At 54.5% G+C, this 19,745-nt stretch overlaps 1 protein-coding gene across 4 annotated transcripts in view; it reads left to right on the top strand.

Annotated features, from left to right (window-relative positions):
- ZMIZ1 (zinc finger MIZ-type containing 1) overlaps positions 1–19,745 on the top strand; it is a 220,471-nt gene that overhangs the window by 122,098 nt on the left and 78,628 nt on the right. For all 4 annotated transcript variants that reach the window (XM_087824290.1, XM_087824289.1, XM_087824291.1 and 1 more), the window contains 2 exons: positions 1,721–1,834; positions 7,094–7,199. In XM_087824290.1, the coding sequence (XP_087680416.1) occupies positions 1,721–1,834; positions 7,094–7,199 (220 nt within the window). The remainder of the gene's footprint in view (positions 1–1,720; positions 1,835–7,093; positions 7,200–19,745) is intronic.

Below are 19,745 nucleotides of genomic sequence, written 5' to 3'. Positions count from 1 at the left end.
GGGCAGGGAACTAGATGATTTGCTTGGCTTTCTATGTGGAGCCCAGGGGCCGCCCATGACCTCTGAGGGGACCCGTTTTAAAGAGAGCGCACAGGGTCAGGTGAGGCCCCACTGCTGCCCTCAGAGGGCGTGTTTCTATGTGCCGAAGTCCCTCCTGTCCTCTGCAAAGCAAGTGCAGCTCTGCCTCTGCCGAGTGCCAAGTGGAGCCAGGGCTTCAAGCTGCGCAGCGCAGCTGTGCTTCCCGGAGAGCCTCGGGGAGACCCAGGGCCAAGGGCAACCCCACGGGGAGCCCCGCACGCCAGGCGCTTTGCCAGGCGCCCTGGAAGCCTCGTCTCGTTTCATCCCCGCCCTGGACCCGCGCAGAGGGCCATGTTGTCCCCTTACTTTCCTTCACCCTCCCCTTCTTGTCTTCCACGGAAGGAGGATATTCTAATTCACCCCGCTTTCTTCCACCCATTTTTAAATCTGGCCTTGCACAAACCACATTATCTATTACAGTCATAAAACCCTAAGCGAAAGAAACGACGTTTCCACCACCATCCCATGATCTGCCGACCCCCTTTTACAGATGGGGCAACTGAGGGTCAGAGAGATGAGGGGCTGCCCTAGCTCAGCAGCTAGTAGGAGGTGAAGGTAGAGTGTGACCCCCCAGGGCCCCCGCCCCACTGAGGCTCTCACAGCACATTCACTCCCTTCCCACTTCTGGGACCTGGCAGCTCCTCAGATCCCTCCCTGCCTTGGCTTTGTGGCTGACTCACGCTGCAGGTAGGGACGCTGCAGTCCTCAGGCGGCTATTGTCCTCCCAGCACCAAGGCCGCAGGAACCTCAGAAGGGACTGCCTTCCCCTCTGCAGCCGCTCACACTCCGACCTTTGTGCGCACCCACTAGATGTCCCCTGGAGGACTCACCCTCAGACCCAATGCTGAAATCCCAGCTTCATCCCAACCTGCCCCAGGACCCTGGGCTCAGTGCCTAACTCAGTGAGGCCCGGGAAGACATGGATAAGTGTTAAGTAAAGGAGGGGTGGCCTGAGTCTGAAGGAAGATCTAGAAGCCTTGGGCCAGAATTCAGTTTCTGTTCACTTAGATCCCCTGACTGGAAAGGGAGAGCCGGGACCCTTCCCAACAATGCCAGCAGCCCCCAAGCCGAGCCAGACTGGGCCCAGGAGACCGGGGGTCAATAAGCCATGTACTCCAGACCACGGTGTGACAATAACCTGGGCACAGTGTGCTTTTGTCTACCTTCCCAGCTGGGAGTGGCCTGGAGAGGCCTCTTTTTGACTCCCCTGCTCCTGCCCTATTTGGCTGTGGAGTAGAGGTGGTAAGGCGGGGGCCAGGGGATCATCAAAAAGGAATCTCCAGGGCCAGCCTATCCTGGCTCAGGAAAAGAGAGCCCCCAAGTATGGGAGCCCGGTGCCACCCTCTTGAACCCTGTAGGGTTTGCCTCTGCGCTGCCAGCATCCAGAAAACATCTTAATACCTACTATCATTGCCTCTTTCTAGACCTTGACTCTCCTGTCTTTACAGTGGGGCTGCCAATCCCATCCTGCCAGGGGCTGGGCTGGAGAGGAGGTGCAGAGGGAAGGTATACGAGGGGAAGTTGAGGAAAGCTCGTTAACCAGGCCTTTGCGTCTCCTCCTCCTAAGGCCTGGGGTCCTCCCTGCTCCCCTCACTGGCCCCATTCCCGAGACCTCACACTTTCTCCTTTGCCTCTCCCACAGCACTTACAGAACCCCGCCAACTTCCACAATGCCGCCACGGAGCTGCTGGACTGGTGTGGAGACCCCAGAGCCTTCCAGCGGCCCTTCGAGCAGAGCCTGATGGGCTGTTTGACGGTGAGTCCACACCCTCCCCCGCTGCACCCACCAGAGAAGATGGTAGGGGACCAGCATGCCTGGCCAGGGGTAGGGGAGGCCACAGATGATGGGGAATGAGAGGAAGACATCCCTGCTGGAGGGGGTGGCCCTCTGGGCTCACCCTTGACATACATAGACCATAGGAAACTGGTCTGATGGGGAGACAGTCCCCGTGATTATGTGAGTTCCCCACACTTGGTGAGAAAAACCAGGCCTACTTTGGGGAGTTCCAGGTCTGATGGGGTGAATGTTCCATCATAAGCAAAGCAGAGAGACTGTTGAAGGGTTTGCCCATATACCAGTCATTTATTCATTCACTCAGGTAAACATCTGTTGAGCTCTTTTTATGGTCATCCATCCACTTATTTATTCACATAGCATTTATTGAGCTCCTTTTACATCCATCCACCTATCTAAATAACACTGGTGGATCCCTCCTTTATCGTGTACAATCCTCTGTGCCGCGTCCTGTGAAACCAATGAGGAGTGAGACTCTGCTGAGCCCGATTTCCTCTTCAGTAGAGGAGACAAGTGTGGAAAGAGGTGGCTGAGAAGCTCATGTACAGGGTGGAGGCAGCGCAGAGAAAGGGAGCGTTAACTGCCTGGGCAATGGGGCGGGTCACGGAACACTGAGAAAAGGAGCCACTTAAACATCTCCAGGAGTTTGATCCATCTGCACAAGCAGCTGAGGGCAGCCAAAGTATTCTAGGCACAAGGAATGGCACGTGCAAAGGCCCAGATGCACACCAGAACCCAGAGAACTGAAATGAACTCCGTGTGGTAAAGATCAAGGATACAAGCTCAGCAGAGGCAAGGCCCAGAGCTGATGGTATGATTTGCCAAGCTTAAGAGCTTGCCGGCCAACAGCCACATGGAAGAAGCCCAAAGCTTGTGACCGTCCCCAGCCACGTGATCTGTATCAATAAGTTTGAGGGCACCTGGGTGGCCAGTGAGGGCAGCTGCTCAGAGGGCACTGAGTCAGCTTTGAAGAGAATGTGGACAAACAGATTGCTGGGGAGCCCGGCTACCCCAAGGCTGGGACAGGGATGGCCAGGCAGAAACAGTAGGTAAAGCCTGAAAGCACCACGTTTCCTGTAAAGCTGCAGAAAGGAGGGAGGCAAAAGGCCCAGAATGTCCCTGGCCTGGAGTGAAAGGAACAATAGCACGGGCCATCGTTACCTGGCACCTTTTCTGTGCCTGAAACTGACCTTGGCCCACTGGGCACGCCTTCTCACCGAATCCTCATACCCACTCTGTGCAGCTGGTCCTGCCACTGTCCCCATTTTATAGAGGAGGAAACTGAGACTTGTGACTGACTTCCCAGGGTTCCACAGCCCATGAGAAGTAGACCTGGATTCAAGCTGAGACCCATCTGCCTCCAGAGCGGATGCTCCTGGCCATCAGGGATGCCAGGCAGGGATATAGCCAGGACCCTCCCAGGCTCCTGTATTTGTCCAAAGCCGGCACCATCTGGCCCCCACTGGGAACACAAGGCCAAAGCAGGCGGCCACCTACATTGCCCAGCCCTCCTCGACCTTCAGCCTCCTGGGCTCTCCCTCCTTCCCTCCCTCCCCAGCTCCCTTAATCCTCTTTGTGGGGATCCTGGTTCAGGCTAAGCCCCGTGGGCAGGGACAGATGTTACAGAGGCCCCCTCACTCCCAACCCAGCTGCAGGCAGCCAGAAGTGTAAGAGGAGGTGGGGATCACCCACAGCGCATGGCCAGACAGGCTGCCGCCTTTCCCCAGCACCCTGCCCCCGCCTGGCCCTGCCTAGGACGTGGGACTTGAGGCTGAATCAGACAATAGCCCTAACCAGCTAGCTTGGCTGGTGGGCATGAGATGACCAGTAACTGGCTCTGCCCTGGCTTTGTCGTTCATCCATTCATTCAATAAACATCCATCGAGTCCCAGCAGTGGGCCAGGCCCTGTGCTGGGTGCCAGAGGGAGTGCAGGGCTTACAACAGACATCTCTCGAGCAGCTTACTTTCCAGTGGGAGGCTGGCACGAAACGCATAAGGAGCAAGTAAGGACATACACCCCGGGAGAGGGGCAGGGTGGTGAGGACAAGCTTTCTGAGGCGGTGACCTCTAGCTGGCAAGGAGTCAGCTTCGGATGGGAGGGAAGGGTTCTTCAGGCAGAGGGAACTGCTAGTGCAAAGACCCTGAGGCTTGATTTGTTCAAGAAACAGAACACAGGAAAGGGAGAGGGTCAGGCTGGGGAAGTTGACACACACCCTCAAGCCTTTGTAGGAGAGGAACCCGAGGTTCAGAGAGGTGAAGTGACTGGGCCTTAGGTTACACAGTACAGGTGGAGCAGGATTAGAGCACAGGCCCAGCATGCCTCCAGTTCCCCTGACTGTCAGAGTCAGGGAGGGCTGGCTGTGGGTCCAGCCCCACACAGGGAGCAGAAACCCTTCTCTAACATCTCCCAGGCAGCCTGTCCTGCTTCCTGGCTGGAGGGCTCACCACTTTTCAAAGCTACACACTCCCTTTGTGGGATTAACGTACTTGCTGCATGACCTTGAGCACACAGCCCCTCTCTGGAATCTAGGCTTCGGTTTCCTTCTCTGTGGCATGAGTGGCTGGATTTCCTGACCTGTAGGTCCCCTGGGGCATCCGGGTCCAGGTCTCTGCCTGCCAGCCCAAGGAGCACTTCCTGGACTGGGCTGAGTTGCTGGGCCTGGGCAGCCAGCAGAGGGCAGCAGCGCCAAGGCTGCTCATCCCCAGCCTTGGCGGGAGAGGGGTCTTCCAACCTCACGGGACCCTCACCGAGGGTGCTGCCCATTTCGGTGGGAACAGGCCTCTGAAACACGACAGGCTGCTCAGCTGAGCGCATCTCATGAGCTTTCCTAAGGTCCTCAGGCTGGGCCAGGAAGCCAGGGATGCAAATAGGGCACTCTGGGGTCACAGGGTCCAGCTTAGCCACTCAGCCATACCTGTGTTGTGTGACTTCAGCAAGGCCCCGCTTTCTCTGGACTTCAGCTTCCTGTCGGTGACCCTTCCAAAGGCTGGGGCTCAGGGGACCTGGTGACAGACACTCCCTGCTTCCCTGAAGGGCCCAGCCCAGGCCTGCAGGACAGCCCTTGTATCGGCACTGGGCCCCTCTTGCTCAATTTAGCTAGGATTTCATTTTCTTTTTTTTTAAACCAGAGCAACAGGATTAGCCAGTGTTGGCCAACCAGTGGGACCTTTGCCTTCCTGCCCTCAACCTAGGGCCTGAGGGTTCTCCAGGCGGGTTGGGAGTATGGCCTTAACCCTCTGTGGGCTGAAAAAGAAGTCCTCTCATGGAAGGAGCCCAGGCCGTGTGGCCTGGCTGCCTTGGTACAAATCCGGGCCCTCTCATGCATGGGCTTTATAACCTTGGGCTGTTATTTACCCTCGGTTTCCTCATCTATAAAACAGAGGTATTAACACCCCCTCGTGGAACCATTGTAAGAGTCTGGCGCTTCACTGCCTACAAAACATTTACTTAGCCCTCAGTACCTGGGAGCCAACTCTCTCACTCCACTGTCCGCCCGTGTTGACATTTCCCACAAACAGCAGCCTCACTGATGCCCCAGTCCAGACGAACGGCCTGTGTAAACTGTGCTCACTCGCACCCACCCTGGGGCTCTCCCAAGAGGGAGGGCTCTGTGCAGTGGCTGTCCGCAGGCCTGCCTGTCTGCCATAAAGAGTTAGGGGCCTTGGTTTTTCTGCTTGAACATTGAGACTAAGAGTGAGGACACCCCTGCCCTGGGGTGGCCCAGAGACTCTGGAACATGGGGGGGGGGGGGGAGAAATAAGACCCGCAGTGCAGGGGCGGGCAAGTAGAGCCCGTGGGAAAGAGGCCTGGGGGAACAGAAGACTTCTGCGTCCGGGGCTTCTGTTCGTAGCAGAGAAGCTGAGCAAACATTCTAACCTGAGAAAGTCATTTCTCCTCCTTGCACAGGGGGTTCCCAGGAGGTGGGGGTGGGGAGGCAGGGCTTCGTTCCAGGAGGCTCCAGCGTCCTGGGAAGGAGATCCACCGGTTCGTCCTGGACTCACCATGGATATTCTCCAGGTCCCAAGTGTCAGTATTTTTTTTCTGATGAAAGGGTCAGCCTAGATTAGTGGTGTTCCCACCCTTTTTGGTCCTAGAAGCCTTGTAATGAGCCCTTGAATATAAAGCAGATTATGAGGAACTATTCTAATGGCTACAGGGCCAGGCCAGCCCCACGGTACCCCAAGGCCTTCTGAGGCCTCCGGCACCTCTGGAGCAGGTGATCTCTAGGGGCCTGACAATGGAGTCTTCTCTTTCTCAAAAGAATGAGTCCCACATCTGGGAGCACTCCTTTCCCAGCCAGCCATAGCCGCCCCAGCTGCTTCCTGAAACGACTCCATCTTCAAGGTCCTTCCTTCTTAATAAGGAAACCTAATTTGCCTGCTGTTAATGAGGAAGGCGGGCAGGAGGGAGCCTAGCTGGCAGTAGTGGGACACCTGGGAATGGGTAGGGAGGGAGTGACACCTGATGGGCATGAGCCTGTGGAACCAGGAGTGGGCCTCAGGAGCACCCTGTCCCACACTGCTCCCCAGGGACTGCCAGCCCTCCCAGGCCCTTGCCTCTCCAGAGCTCTTAGGGCCCATACTTCTGAGGTTCACAAGCAGATGGGTGGGACCTCCAGGTTCCAGACACACAACTATTGGTGAACTTCCACCGATGCTCTTATGGAAGCCGCCCATGTGCCCAGCAGTGCTTGGCCCTGGAGACAGACCCCAGGCCAAGCGTGAGAGCCCTACAGTTTCTGGGCTGGGATTTGGGGGTCTGCTGAGCAACGAGGAGTGTCAGGTGTGTCTATCTGGGGAAGTCTTAGCAGTTGGGTGACTCCAAGCTGAAGCTCCACGAGAGCCGAGTGTCCTAAGTCAGTGTTTCTCCTTATGGGCAGATTCGGGGGCAGGGGGCAGTGCTCTGGGTGGGGATCTTGCTTGGAGTGGTGAGGATAGCAAGTGCCCCACTATAGTGAGTGCAGATCTGTGATGGATGGTGGAGAGGTGGTGGGCATGGGAGACTCCCTGGAGTCCCAGAGGCCTGGCGCGGAAGAGGTGCTTGTCAGTGTTTGCTGGTGACTGAACGAGGCGCAGTGTGAGTCCCAGCTCTGCCTAGTCTTGAGAACCTGCCTCAACCTGCCCGCCTCACCCATAAAATGGGCACATCTGCTCATTGGGCTCAGAGGCCTGATATAGGCAGTGACTCACCCTGCCCTTCCTTCCCCTCTTACTGGCAGGTGGTCAGTCGGGTGGCAGCTCAGCAAGGGTTCGACCTGGACCTCGGCTACAGACTGCTGGCTGTGTGTGCCGCGAACCGAGACAAGTTCACTCCGAAGTCTGCCGGTAGGTGACCGCGTATATCAGGGGGACGTGGGAGGGGAACCGCAGTCTAACCCAGGGCTGCCCGCCACCCCCGTCGGCTGGTGCCTGGGTCTGTCCATGTGTGGCGAGAGCCTCCAGAAGCAGCAGCTTATCCACTGGGCTTCAGAGCCCGTGGGCGGGACTTGTTCCTTTTCTCGGGAAGTCTTCTTACCTTCGGGGGCACTTCGGGGCCAGCACACCACACCCCAACAACAAACTAACGGAAGCCATACATTGTCTCATTTCATCACCGCAGTGACCCCTGGCCATAAGCACTATGATCATTACCATTTTATAGATGAAGAAACTGAGGCTTAGGGAAGCTGAAGGGATTTCCCCAGGTCACACAGCTAGAAGGTGGCAGAGCTGGGATTTGCACCCAGGCCTGTACTCCAGAGTCAGTGTTCTTAACCCTGACACTCCACTGTAGTCATTCAAAAAAATTGTAAATAAAAACACAAATTAAAATAAAAGCAAGTCAGCACATTCAGGGTTTTCACAGCCTGCTCTCTGCATAGTATTCTTCATGGCAACTTTGGCATCGATTGGGACCTCACGTCCCCACATTAAACAGAGGCCCTGGAAGGAGCCAGGCAACATTCTGTCTGTGAGGGCTTCAAGCCCACTAGACAGACACAGTTGTACATTCCCCACCGTCCTCACTGCTGAAGCAGGGATGCAGTGTAAGCTTAAATACTCCAGCAGACCTGTCGCAACCAGCCCTGCTACTTGCTGAGCGTATGGTCTCTGAGCCTCAGTTCATCCCGCCAGGAAAGCAGGAATGACAATGTTACCTCCCTTGCAGGGATCACTATACTCTCTAGAAATACGTGCACGGCCAAGCACAGTGTCCAGATGTTGTTAACATTCTTACCAAGTGAGAACAACTCATTGAAAAAGAAAAAATCAATTATTTCCTTCGTATGACAATGAAACAGACATTTTCTCTGAATTCATCAGTCAAGTCTTTGGAGTAGATATAGAAAGTGCCGTAATGAGAACATTTAAAGGACACCTCATGATGTGTTTTCTTAAGTCCTAATGTCTTGAACATGGGTGTGGGCTCCTTCCCACGTCTGCTGACAGCCGTGCAAGGGGTCATGGGCACTTTTAAAAGGTGCGTCAGGGTCTCATTTGCCAGTAGCTGCTGCGGGATCCTTGGTATGCCAGCCTGGGTTGACATGTCGCTATTGTATTGAACTGCTTGCCAGAACATGGTCTTGGAGTCTCATAAGTGATGTCTGTTCCTGATGGAATCTGCAGTTTTAATTATAACTTAAGTCAATACAATTTTGACAAGGTAAAATTTGCTACTTATCCAAGAAACATATACATCCATGTCTCTGTTCAGCACCTGCTGTGTGCAGGCACCTGGCCAGGACTGGGTTACAATGAGAAATAAAGCAGACACGGCCCCACCTTGGGACTCTTGCACTCTGGAGCGGGTGTTGGCGAACTTCTCTGTAAAAGGCCTGAGAATAGGTAGTTTAGGCCTCGCGATCCATATGAAAGCAACCATAGGCAATCCGTAAACAAGTGTAGCTAGTTCCAATAGACGCTTTTTTATGAAAGCAGGTATAGGACATAGTATCCTGACCCCTGGTCTAGGGCGAGAAAAGCAATGATCAAATAATCACAGGTGTGTGCTGCGCATTTGTATATGTGTATGTATGCATGTGTGTAAATGTAAGCTGTGGTAAGTGCCATGAAGGAAAATTCAGGGATTCCATGAGACCACTCAGGGCTGGGGGAGGCCTGAGTAAGAGTTGAATGTGTAAAGAAAAGGAGGAAGAGCTTCTTTCCAGGTAACAGGAACGGCCTGTGCAAAGGCCCTGTGGTAGAACTAAAAAGGCAGTAGTTCCAGAGCCCAGAAGCAGAATCAGCAGCAGTTAGAACCCACAGGGCCTGTCTTGGGGGTTATGTCTTTGCCCTAAAAGTAACGAGGACATGGCTAAATTCTCCTTTGCAAAGATTGTTCCAGCTATAGAACAGATTGCAGAGGTGGAGGGGCAGGTGGGGAGCTGGATGACAGATTGCTGGGGACATTAGCATGGGGATGCTGGTGGCTGGACCAGGAAGGCTCCACTTCCTGTGGAGTTGAGTGGAGACAAAGGGATGAATCTAAAGGGTAGGTAAGAAGCAAAACCAGGGCAGGAAAACATGGCCAGAGAGTTAGGGAAAAACAGGAACAGGATCGTGGGCTACCCCGGAAGCACCAGGTTTTCCCCAGTGGGGGACGAGAGGTCAGGGCCCTGTGCGGCCCTCCCTCACGGGTCTCCTATGCCCCTGCCAGTATGTGCTGGGTGTTCTCCCATATCTTGCCGCAATACCCAGATTTGTGAAACAGGGTATTAACTACATCTATGGAGGAGGAAACTGAAGCTCAGAGAGTCCTTGTGACTTGTCTGTTATCACACAGCTCCCTCTGCTCTTTCCCCGAGGCTCTGTGGGTGTGTGACTTGTTGTAACCCACCTCTGGTACAGCTGTGGGGTGGCCTCAGGTGTGTGTGTAGTGGCCCGCTGACCTGGGCCTGCCCAGACCCCTCCCAGCCAGGCCTCTGCAGTTCTAGAACATTCTCTGTCCTCAGAGCTCTTGCAGCCAGCCTGTGCTGCCTCTCAGCCCTCCAGTCTTTCTGTCTCTGCCTGGGCTCCCCCTCAGTCTGACTGGCTTGTGCAGTGTTTACCCTTCCAGCTTCCCCCCTCCTCTCTGAGGGTCGCTGATGTCTTCTGTCTTTCCTTTCCCTGATGCCTCTCAGACTTTCTCCTTGGTGCTTGTGTGTGTGTGTGCGTGTGTGTCTGTGTGTGGTGGTGAGTGTGTCTGTGGGGGATGCATTGGGGGGCTTGTGTGTATGTCTGTATATGTGTGCCTCTGTGTGTTGGGGAGAGCTGTGTGCATGTCTGTGTGTGTATGTGTCTCTCCCCCTCGCTCTGCCTGCCTCCCCCACCCCTTCTCCTGCTCCATCTCCCTGTCTGTCTCTCTTGTCAAGAGGCCAAGCTGGGGCCAGATGAGGGCCGGGGGATGAGATCATGCAGTAAGGAACAGTGCTTTGTCAGGAGAGATGGCGGTGAGCTGTGCTGGGCTGTGCTCTCCAGCATTGGTGGGCTCTGGAGCAGGAGCTCAGGCCTGGGGGCAGTGCTCCTCAGCGTGTGTGTGAGGGGGGTGGGGGAGAGGGAGAGGGAGAGAGAGGGAGCGAGAGCAGACACTGCAGCAAACCGCCAAGCCAGGCGTCTCCACGTGGGCCCCTCAGATACCCAGCCCCCAGCTCTTTGTTCTGGTGCAGCCTTTAGCCTGATGCTCGCACAGGGGAGCACGCGCACACGCACACGCGGCGGGCAGGAGCCTCCTGGCTGGGAAGGTCCTTGGGGGCCAAGCTGCTCCCTCCTCTGCCTTAGCACAGAAGGTCACCTGCCTTGTCCCCCAGGACTGCGGCATGCCCACCAGCCCCCACTGCCACTGTGTGCCAGCCCACAGCATCTTGGCAGGCAGCACTGAAATGTCAGCCTCCTCAGCGCTGAGTGGGCCCATGCCTGCTGGCTGCGTGGGCGCTGAGCACCAAGCAGTGGCCACGTCCAAGGTCCCCAGAGCCCTCTGCGTGCCTCAGCTACTGTCCACGCTTGAATGTCTCTGTGTTCCCTCAGCTGACCCCTGTAAGCAGTGCAGTGGCATGTTAAAATAATAGAATAGGGAATGCCAGAACCCAAAGGATGGGTAGCCCCAGGTCCAGGGAATGGGGTTCTGCCCAGGTCACAACAAGGCCAGGACAGAGCCCAGACGAGAGCTTAGGGTGCCTGGGCCTGCCCTCATGCCCCTCCTGTCTCCCTGGGGTAGGTCAGTGGTGGCCCTGGGCTCTCGTCTGGGAGATGAGAGGCACCGGGCTGTTGGAAAATGTGGAGAGAGCAGCAGGTAAGAGAGGTGCCAGGGTGTCCCAGGGGCATCCTGGGAGAAGCATCCCAGCCAGAGAACTCAGTACGGAGGTCAGGGCTGAAAGAGGCAGCCCCTGAAACCTGAGGAAGATGAGGCCAACTAGAGAAGGTGATTGTCAGTCACCCGCCCAGGGGTGGATGTGGCCCACAGACCTCTGAGGTGCTACTGCTCCCTCACTTTTAAAAATGCAGATTAGCTGCCATCGTTGTCTCTGAGAGGTTGCATTGTCCCGTCACATGCCTGGCTTCTTTTCAGTGGGGACGTTGAACCCACAACTCACTGGGTGGTGGCTGACCTGGTGGGCAAGTGCAATGCTCCCCCCATTGTCTCACACCTGAGCATTCCCACAGTTGGAAACGCCCAGGCCCTGTGGACATGTGCGTTTCTGACCTCTATTCTAGGCACACCCTCACCTCCCAGCATAGCAGCCTAAGCCCCGGGACCTGGAGGGGAAGCCCCCAAAAGTGGATCACTTGTCTGTGTTGACCAACATCTGCTTGCTCTGGTTTCTCTGATGTGTTGACAGCCCCAGAGTAGCTGACAGCAGACCCTGAAAAGGGCCCTGAGACATGTCTGGGGCCTCTAGCCAGCCAGGGAGGTAAAGAATCAGGAATTTGATGGGGCCCTGCCTTGCTCCTCCTGGTCTGGAGGCCATGCAGGAGGGGTTCAGGAAGGGCTCCTTTCGTCTTTGGAGCCCTCAGCCCCAGGGGCATCTACAGCAACATGTGCAGTAATCCCAGGGCTGAGACAGACCCTGACCCCAGGCCCTGTGGTGAGTGTCCCGCCTCTATCAGAGGCTTGGGATGGTCCAGGACACGGGCATTGGAGGCCAGGCAGGTCATTCCAGCAGCTCCCCCCAGGACTCCTTAAGCTGGTTCCTTCTGTCTTTGGAAGCCATCCCTCTTGCTCCCACCTGGCTGAGCGGGGGCTTTCAGACCCCACGGTGGTGGGGACATCCCTGGCCTCTCCTATCTCCACCTTCACACATCCCCCATGGGCTCTCTCTGCCCCCCGCCTCTGCCCACCCCATAGCACACAGCCAGCTGCCTTCCCATCATCGTCACTGGGGAGGACAAATGGCCTCATTCAGGGACACCCTGCCAGATCTGTCTCTCTAAGACAAAGCTGTGCGCAGCTCTGCATGAAAAACGGCTTGCGGCTGCCCAGCGAGCAGGCGGGATTGGTGGGTGCAAATTGTAGGGGATTTGTTAACGCCTGCCGGCTCTCCCAGAGACAGCGGGCAAGGCGGGCCCTCCCTTGCCCTTGAAATGCCAGGCCGCCTGGTTGGGCGCCTTGTCAAGGCCAGGGACAGACTTCCTCCTGCACATCAGGCCCCCCCCCCATGTGAGCTCAGCAGAGCTGGGATGTGGGGGAGGGACATGCCTTCCTTCCTCCTGCTCTGGCCTCTGCACTGCAGGTCAGCCCTGCTCAGGAAAGGACTCTGGACTTTCATCAGTCTCCTGGGAACCGACTCTCGGTCAGCTCTGTGTAAAGGACCAAGCCTCCTTTCATGCTCACCTCCTGCCAGTTCAGTACTGTTGGAGAAGCCGCTGGGGCTCCTAACAGCAGGCCCATTTTATAGAGGAGGAAACTGAGGCTCCAACAGGGGAGAGACAGATCCGGGTCACATGGCTTCCGGGACTGGAAGCAGGCCTTGAACCTTTAGGTGGTAAGATCTGGAGCATAGGGCTGTCCCCCCCCTGAGTGACTCTGAGTGAGCAGGTGGGATAGGTTGTCCTGGGCCAGTAGCCCCTGGCTCCACTCCCTTCCCCCAGCTCCCTGAGGGCGGAGGCCTGGGATCCAGTGGCCTTTCGGAGAAAAAGAACAGTGAGGAGGAGCACACGTGACAGAGGGTTTGTGGACACACGGTTCCCAGGCTAAGGAATTGGGGGAGGGGTGGCTGTGATGGTCCCTGGGGTGTCCGCGTGAACAGTGAAGAGGGCGCAGTGCCATGGAAGGACGGGAGGAGGCATATTTAGAAATAGCTTCAAGTCCCCAGAAAAGGGAGCTGAGTATGTCGGCAGCCACTCCACAGCTATTGAAGACTAGCTCTCCCCAGAATTATTGCTATGTGCAAATTCTCATGATATTCATTTTTTTTGAAGGGTAACAAATTGGGATGTACAGTATAACCTCAGCCAGGTACAAATACGTAGAAAACATATATTTATTTAGGCACAGGAAACAAAACAGAGGGAATATATCCACGTGTCAACTTATAAATAACGAATCTATCTGGGTCGGGTGGGGGTGACTTTGTTCTCATATTTTCTTCGGGGAGCACAGATTTTGTTTTTAAGCAGAAGCAGCAAAGGTCGTTGTGGGTTCTTCTGGAGTTTGGCTGGAGTTGGCAAGGGCGGGGTGAGACAAGAGCGCCCTTGTCTCGGGCCGGCTCAGCAGTTTTCCCAGCGCAGGCCTCTCTGGTTCCCCAGAGCCCCCGGGGCAGGCCTCTGCTCGTGGGGAGGCTGCTCTTCCTGTCTCCGTGTCTGCTGCAGGATTAGCTCATCGCTGGCTCCCCCACCGAGCCGGGCTGTGCGGGGACATTGCTGCTGAGGCCCAGCTGCTGGATATCTGCTTTCCAGGCCTGTCCAAAATGAGAATGGGTGACAGAATTAGGCATCAGCCGGTGGCAAGGGTGATAGGCAGTGCGGAGCCCTGTCGAGATGGGGCTGCCTCTCTTACCTGGACCCTGGGACTCCTGGCTCTGGCCACATAATTGGGATGGGGTCCTTGAGGGACCGGCAGGGAAAGGCAAGGTGCCTCAGTGAAATGACATGTCTGAGTTAGGTTCCACCAGGTGCAGACCCTGCAAGGAAGATTCCAGTGCAAGTGACTTATTTAGGAGGATCCCAGAAAACACTGATAGAGAAGCAGGGAAACAAGACAGGGGAGGGAAGGAGGTTGATGAAACGTGTGTTGTTAAATGAGTCACCTGCTGTGGGCACCTGCAAGAGTGCTGGGAGACTGAGTAGAAAGTGTCCTCCTCAGTCAGTCTGAGAAGCAAGGACCAGGAGGTATTTATCCAGGGTCTGGCATTCAGTCGGTTGAGGGCTTTGTGGGGTCAGGGTGTGGATGCACCCACTCACCTTGGCTGAGACGGAGACACCGGCAGAGTCACAGACGCCCAGTGAGCAGAGGGTGTGCAATGAGGCGCTCGGCGCCAACAGCAAGGTGCTCTCCTGACATCAGTCATTGCATCCTAGCCTCACCCTCCTGCCCCTTTCCAGTCCCACTTGTAGTATGATCGTATTTTCATATTGTCTCGCTCATTTTGACTTCAAGATGGGAATTTTAAAAAGAAACTATATCTTATATCGCAACCATAAGTGGCAGGCCTGTGTCCCTTCCACAGGAACTGTCATAATAGAGACAATAGAGAGCACCCTGTGTTGGTTTAGCCACAGGTTCCTGTTCCACAGCTAGAGCCTGGGCCAGCTTTCTGCCAGTTAAACACTGGCATGGCCTTGGGAAACTTAGACTCCCCTCCTTGAAATAGCAGCATGCCAAACATGGGAAGAGAGCTGACGTGGCAGTGGTTTTCTCACTGGATCCCACGGCCACTCAGACCACCTTGGGGGCCACATCCCCTAGCCACACTTGAGGGGGCCTCATTCAAAAGGACAAAACTGATGAGTCCTTGGGGGCCCAGGGACCACCCTCTACCTCCATCTCCCCTGGGTAGCCGTGCCCTGCCCCACGGCAGCTTCTCCCACGGTCCAGTGCATCTGCACCAATTCTCTACCTTCCCAGCAACAGGAGGAATAATGAGGTCATGGGCGTGAGAATGCCTCTCAAAATAAAAAATATTAAAAGGGAATTTTTTCCACTTCCTCTCCAACGCTAGCGTGTTGATTTATTGATGAGAGCCATTCTGACAGGTGTGAGGTGATATCTCATTGTGGTTTTAATTTGCATCTCCCTGATGATTAGTGATGTTGAGCATCTTTTCATGTCTATTGGCATCTGCATGTCCTCTTTGGAGAAGTGTCTATTCAGATCCTTGCCCATTTCTTAATTGGATTGTTTGTTTTTTTGGTGTTGAGTTTTATAAGTTCCTTATAAATTTTAGATATCAAGTAAGCCCTTATCAGGTATCTCCGCAAATTGGTAAACATGCAATACAATATACAGATGATGTATTGTAGAATTGTATACCTGAAACCTGTATAATTTTATTAACCAGTATCACTCGAATACATGCAATTAAAATGAATAAATAAATTTTTTAAAGAAAGGAATTTTTAGGACAAGGAATGATTAGCGTCTTGTGCCAGGCCCACTCCACGCTGAGCACAGGGGCTACAAATGCATGTAAATGCAGCACACACAGTCCCTGCTCTCAGTCCCAGGGTTTTCAATCAATGAATGCCAGTCATCCTACACCCAACACAGCCCTTTACATGGCCTTCCTGTCCAGTCCCATGAGATCCCCAAGGCAGGCTGATTCCCATTTAAAGATGAGGAAGCTGGAGCTCTCAGAGGTGAGGAAGTGGCCCAGGCAAGGGCAGAAGTGAGACCAGAACTCTGGCTCTCCCTGCTTCTCTACAGGTGTCCCCTGAGGAGCTGACAGTCTCTGGGAAGATTCAGGGCTACAGGGTTATCACCCTACAGGCACCCAGGTTGTCACCTGCAGCCACAGTGCCGCCTTCGGCTGCCCAGCCTAAAGGTGCATCCAGGACAGAGGTCCTGCCGAAGCAGTGCCCTCTGGCCCAGGCTGCCCTGTAGATGCCGTGGCTGCCCCTGAGAAGTGAATAAAGCTATTGGCAGCAATTAATTCCACAGAGCACAGAGCCAGGTTAAGAGGATTAAGGGAGCCAGAGCTTTGGTTTTAAGACGGAGCTTAGCATTCTCACCCCCAGAGGAGGGATTTCATGGGATTCGAGGTGTGAGAGTGAAATGGAGCAGGGACTTGGCACAACGTGGGTATGGTGGTTCTGCAACTTTTAAAGCGAGCACTGCAAGCCACAGCCTTGTAAATACCTTCTGGGTGAGACAGGCAGGAATTAACGATGGTGCAGGTGTCATCAGTCTTGCCTATTTAGCCTTACTGGGCATCTGGGTTAGGAAAAAATATGATGATAGCATGTATTTGATCAGCATTTTCTCGGTACTGGGCACTGCGTGGAGCATCCATGAACTCACTTATTCCACATGATGGTCCCAGACCCATGTCTCCCCTTTTCACAGATGAGGAAATCAAACTTTAGGAAGGCTGAGTAATTTGACCAAGGCCACTTGGCTAGAAAGAGCCAGAATTATGATTCAAACAAGAGTATCCAACTCTGAAGCCATAAGCTGCCCCTTAATGAGCGGGTTGAAATGAAGTCCTGGAAAAGGCACGTTAATGACTTAAGAGAGCTTGTCATGATCACCTGAATTGCTTGCAGGTGGAGATTTTTTTTTTTTTTCATTGATTCTTGTACGTGCCCTGACTGAGGATTGAACACACAACGTTGGCATATCGGGATGATGCTATAACCAGCTGAGCTACCTGGCCGGGGCTGCAGGTGGAGATATTAAGTACAGTGTTTGATGATGATTTGTCCTTGTTGGTAGGTTAAACACCCACCCATCTTCGAGCTCGTTCAGTATTCACAGCCCCACGGGCGGTGAGTAGCAGAGCCTGGCACAAAGTAAGCATTTAGTACATGTCAGCTGTTACTGCCACAATTTCCTGGTCGGCCCCAATTTCAAATATATTTTCCAGAAACCATTCAGGTGTTTCCCAGAGAGGAGTAGTAATTAAAAGCATGGACTCAGAAGCAGCTTGTCTGGGCGTGAGTCCCACCCAGGCCTCCACTTGCCAGCTGTGTGACCTTGGAAAAGTCACTTAACTTCTCTCCCACGGTCACCTCATTTGATAAAAGGCAATGAGATAATGCCTACATCATAGACATAAGTGAGTTAATGTATATACAGGCTTAGTATATAAGGCCTTGGGTATAGTAAGTGCTGTGCATAGGTTAGCAATCTTATTGCCACATATTGGCATTCAGACTTCCTTAGGGTGCCTATCATACCTAGAGGTAGCCGAAAACCCTGTGCCTGATGCTGTTGTTGTGGTTTGAGGTTTGAAAAATATGGAACCTGTGTGTGTAGGTAGGGCCAACATAAATACCAACCACATTCACCTCCAAGTGAGTGGGATCCCATTAACTTGGGCAGGGAACAGCCCTTTCCTGAGGCTCCAGGGCCAGAAGCCCAAGGCTGTCTCCAAGACAGCAGAGGCTCACGTGGGGTTAAGAGCACATCTTTCCCCCGCCCCCGCCCCGAGAAAAGGAGGCTGGAGGCCTGCAGGAGTAGAGAGCTGAGGGAAGCTGAACAGGGCGAGCAGCACCCTGTATGCCTTGGGCTGGGGAAGTTTGAGGACCTTTGTCTCACCAAGTCTCCCGGGGGCCCTTCCCAAAATGCTTTCAAGAGAGAAAGTAACACTTACAGTGCTGTCCATTGAGCTCCTTCTTCACGCCAGGCACTGTGCTGGGCACGGTGTGACGTGAGCGCTGATACTGCGGCCCAACCAATCTCATAGATTGGAAAACTGACACACAAAGAGATTTATTAACTTGCCAAAGGTAACTCAGACCCTTTGTGTAATAAGGCAAGAGGTGGCTCTGAATGGGTGGCTTTCTGCGTGGCCGAGACTGAAGAGGAGGAGGCAGGAAGCAGACGAATGAGGGAAGCAGGGTGTGGGCCAGGATGGAGGGGCTGCCGCAACTCCAACAACTTCTGGAAACGGAGTCTCAGCCTGCGGGTCCCCAGCTTTGCTGACCTCCACACTTTCAGTGGCTCTGGTGTGGTCTACTAGGAGAGGGCTGGTCTCAGGACATGCACAACCAAGATCTGGAAAGAGTCGGGGCAGCGTGGGACAGGGGTCCCCGCTCAGGCTTCAGGATCAGGCCGAACTGGTCTCTGCTTAGCTCCATCACTTCCATGTCAGGTGTGACCGCAGCCCTGCCTCCTAGCCTCTCGAAAAATGATGGGTACAAAGTACTTAACACAAGCTGGCATCACAAAAGGGCTTCGTACATAATGGTTCCGATTATTAAGTCCTGCCCTGCCGTACAGGCTCTGAGACCTACTTGCTGCGTGACTTTATGCAGATCACTTCACTTCTCTAAGCCTGGGTTCCAGTGCATCTAGAATCCCAGTCTCCTGGCTGGAGAGGCAGCAATTCTGTTTCCGTGGCAACCCAGCTGCCTCTCAAGGGACCATCTGGATCACGTCACCCTGGCAAGGTGCTGCCCAGGCAACCAGGTGTTTGTGTTTTGCAGTGGAAGCTTTGCACGGTGCTAATTCCCCTCACTGGGGACAGGGTGGTGGCCAGGCAAGTAGCTAGAAGGAAGCCATGCCTGCCCTTGCTGTTCCTGGGCCCAGAGAGAAACAGACCCCAGAACTGGGGAACTCTGGCCAATGACTTGCCTTGAGGAGCTATTAACAGTTGCTTCATTATATTCCGAGGCGGTTTTCTGGCTTGTTGGGGCTGGCCAGGTGGGAAACGATGCCTGGGGCTGGACTCCCGTAGGTAATTCCAAAGGACCCAGTTTCACCTGTTTGGGATGAACAGCACTATTGTCTCTAGCAGGAAACAGGCATTACTGGAGGTGGGGGACAGGGGATTAGGAGTCTGCCTTTGAAACAGGCACATAATTATAATGACAGCAGAAACTTGGTGCAAAAGATAAACTAACTCACCTTCAACAGTGGTGCATGGGCACTCGGTTATGCACAGACGTGGTGACTGGCACTTAGGTAACCCTGGAGATTGCCTGTGCCCTCAAGGATCTCACAGACCTGGATGTGCTTAGGAAAATCTGTCAGCACACCCCCATGATCAAAGGGGGAGCTGAAGAAGAGGAACCTACCTCCTGGGCCGGCCACTTCCAGCAGGAAGCTCCCAGCCCAGACAGGGTTGGAAAAATGAGGGACAGCTCAGAGTCTGCCATCACCTCACACAGGAGAGCCCCTTGACTCTAAAACAGCCCACAAGGGAGAGCTCCGTCCCCTTTTCCAGACAGGGAAGCTGGAGCTCAGAAGAGTGAAGTCCATGCTCAGGTCTCAGCTGGGCCAGGATAGGAACCGGGTCCCTCTGCCTCCACAGTGCTGCTGTCCTGGTGGGAGCTTTGTTTCCTGGAAGCCCGAGGCCCCTGTAAGCTGAGCAAACAGTCTGCCTCTGTCCTTCAGTCTCTTCCTCTCTCTCCCTCCCGCTATTTCTCTGCTCTCCCCCCTTCTCTTTCACTCTCTCCCCCTCCTGTCCCCTTTCTCCTTCTCTCCCTCCCTATCCCTCCCTCTCTTTCCTGCTCTCGCCTTCATTGCCTTTGTCTCCCCTTTCCTCTTGGGACTATAGCTCCACAAACCATTGGTCCCACTGGCTGCAGCTCACCTCTGCCCTGGAGTCACCTGCATCCCCTTGCCCTGGGCCCCAGGCTCACTGTCCACAGATGCCCCCGTTTTGCCCCAGAAATGCCTGCTGCTGTTTTGCTCTGCCCCCTCCTGAGCACCCTCAGCCGAGGAAGTGACATAATTGCATGTATTGCCATTTCCTCCAGGCTCCGTGTGGTCTCGAGCCCACTCTCAGATGTGCACCCCAGATGTTTAGAATCACT

The sequence above is a fragment of the Miniopterus natalensis genome, chromosome 14 (assembly GCF_054644295.1).
Source record: "Miniopterus natalensis isolate mMinNat1 chromosome 14, mMinNat1.hap1, whole genome shotgun sequence".
Classification (NCBI taxonomy): Eukaryota; Metazoa; Chordata; class Mammalia; order Chiroptera; family Miniopteridae; genus Miniopterus; species Miniopterus natalensis.
The sequence above is the reverse complement of the archived record's forward strand: the minus strand, read 5'-3'. Positions and strand labels throughout refer to the sequence as shown.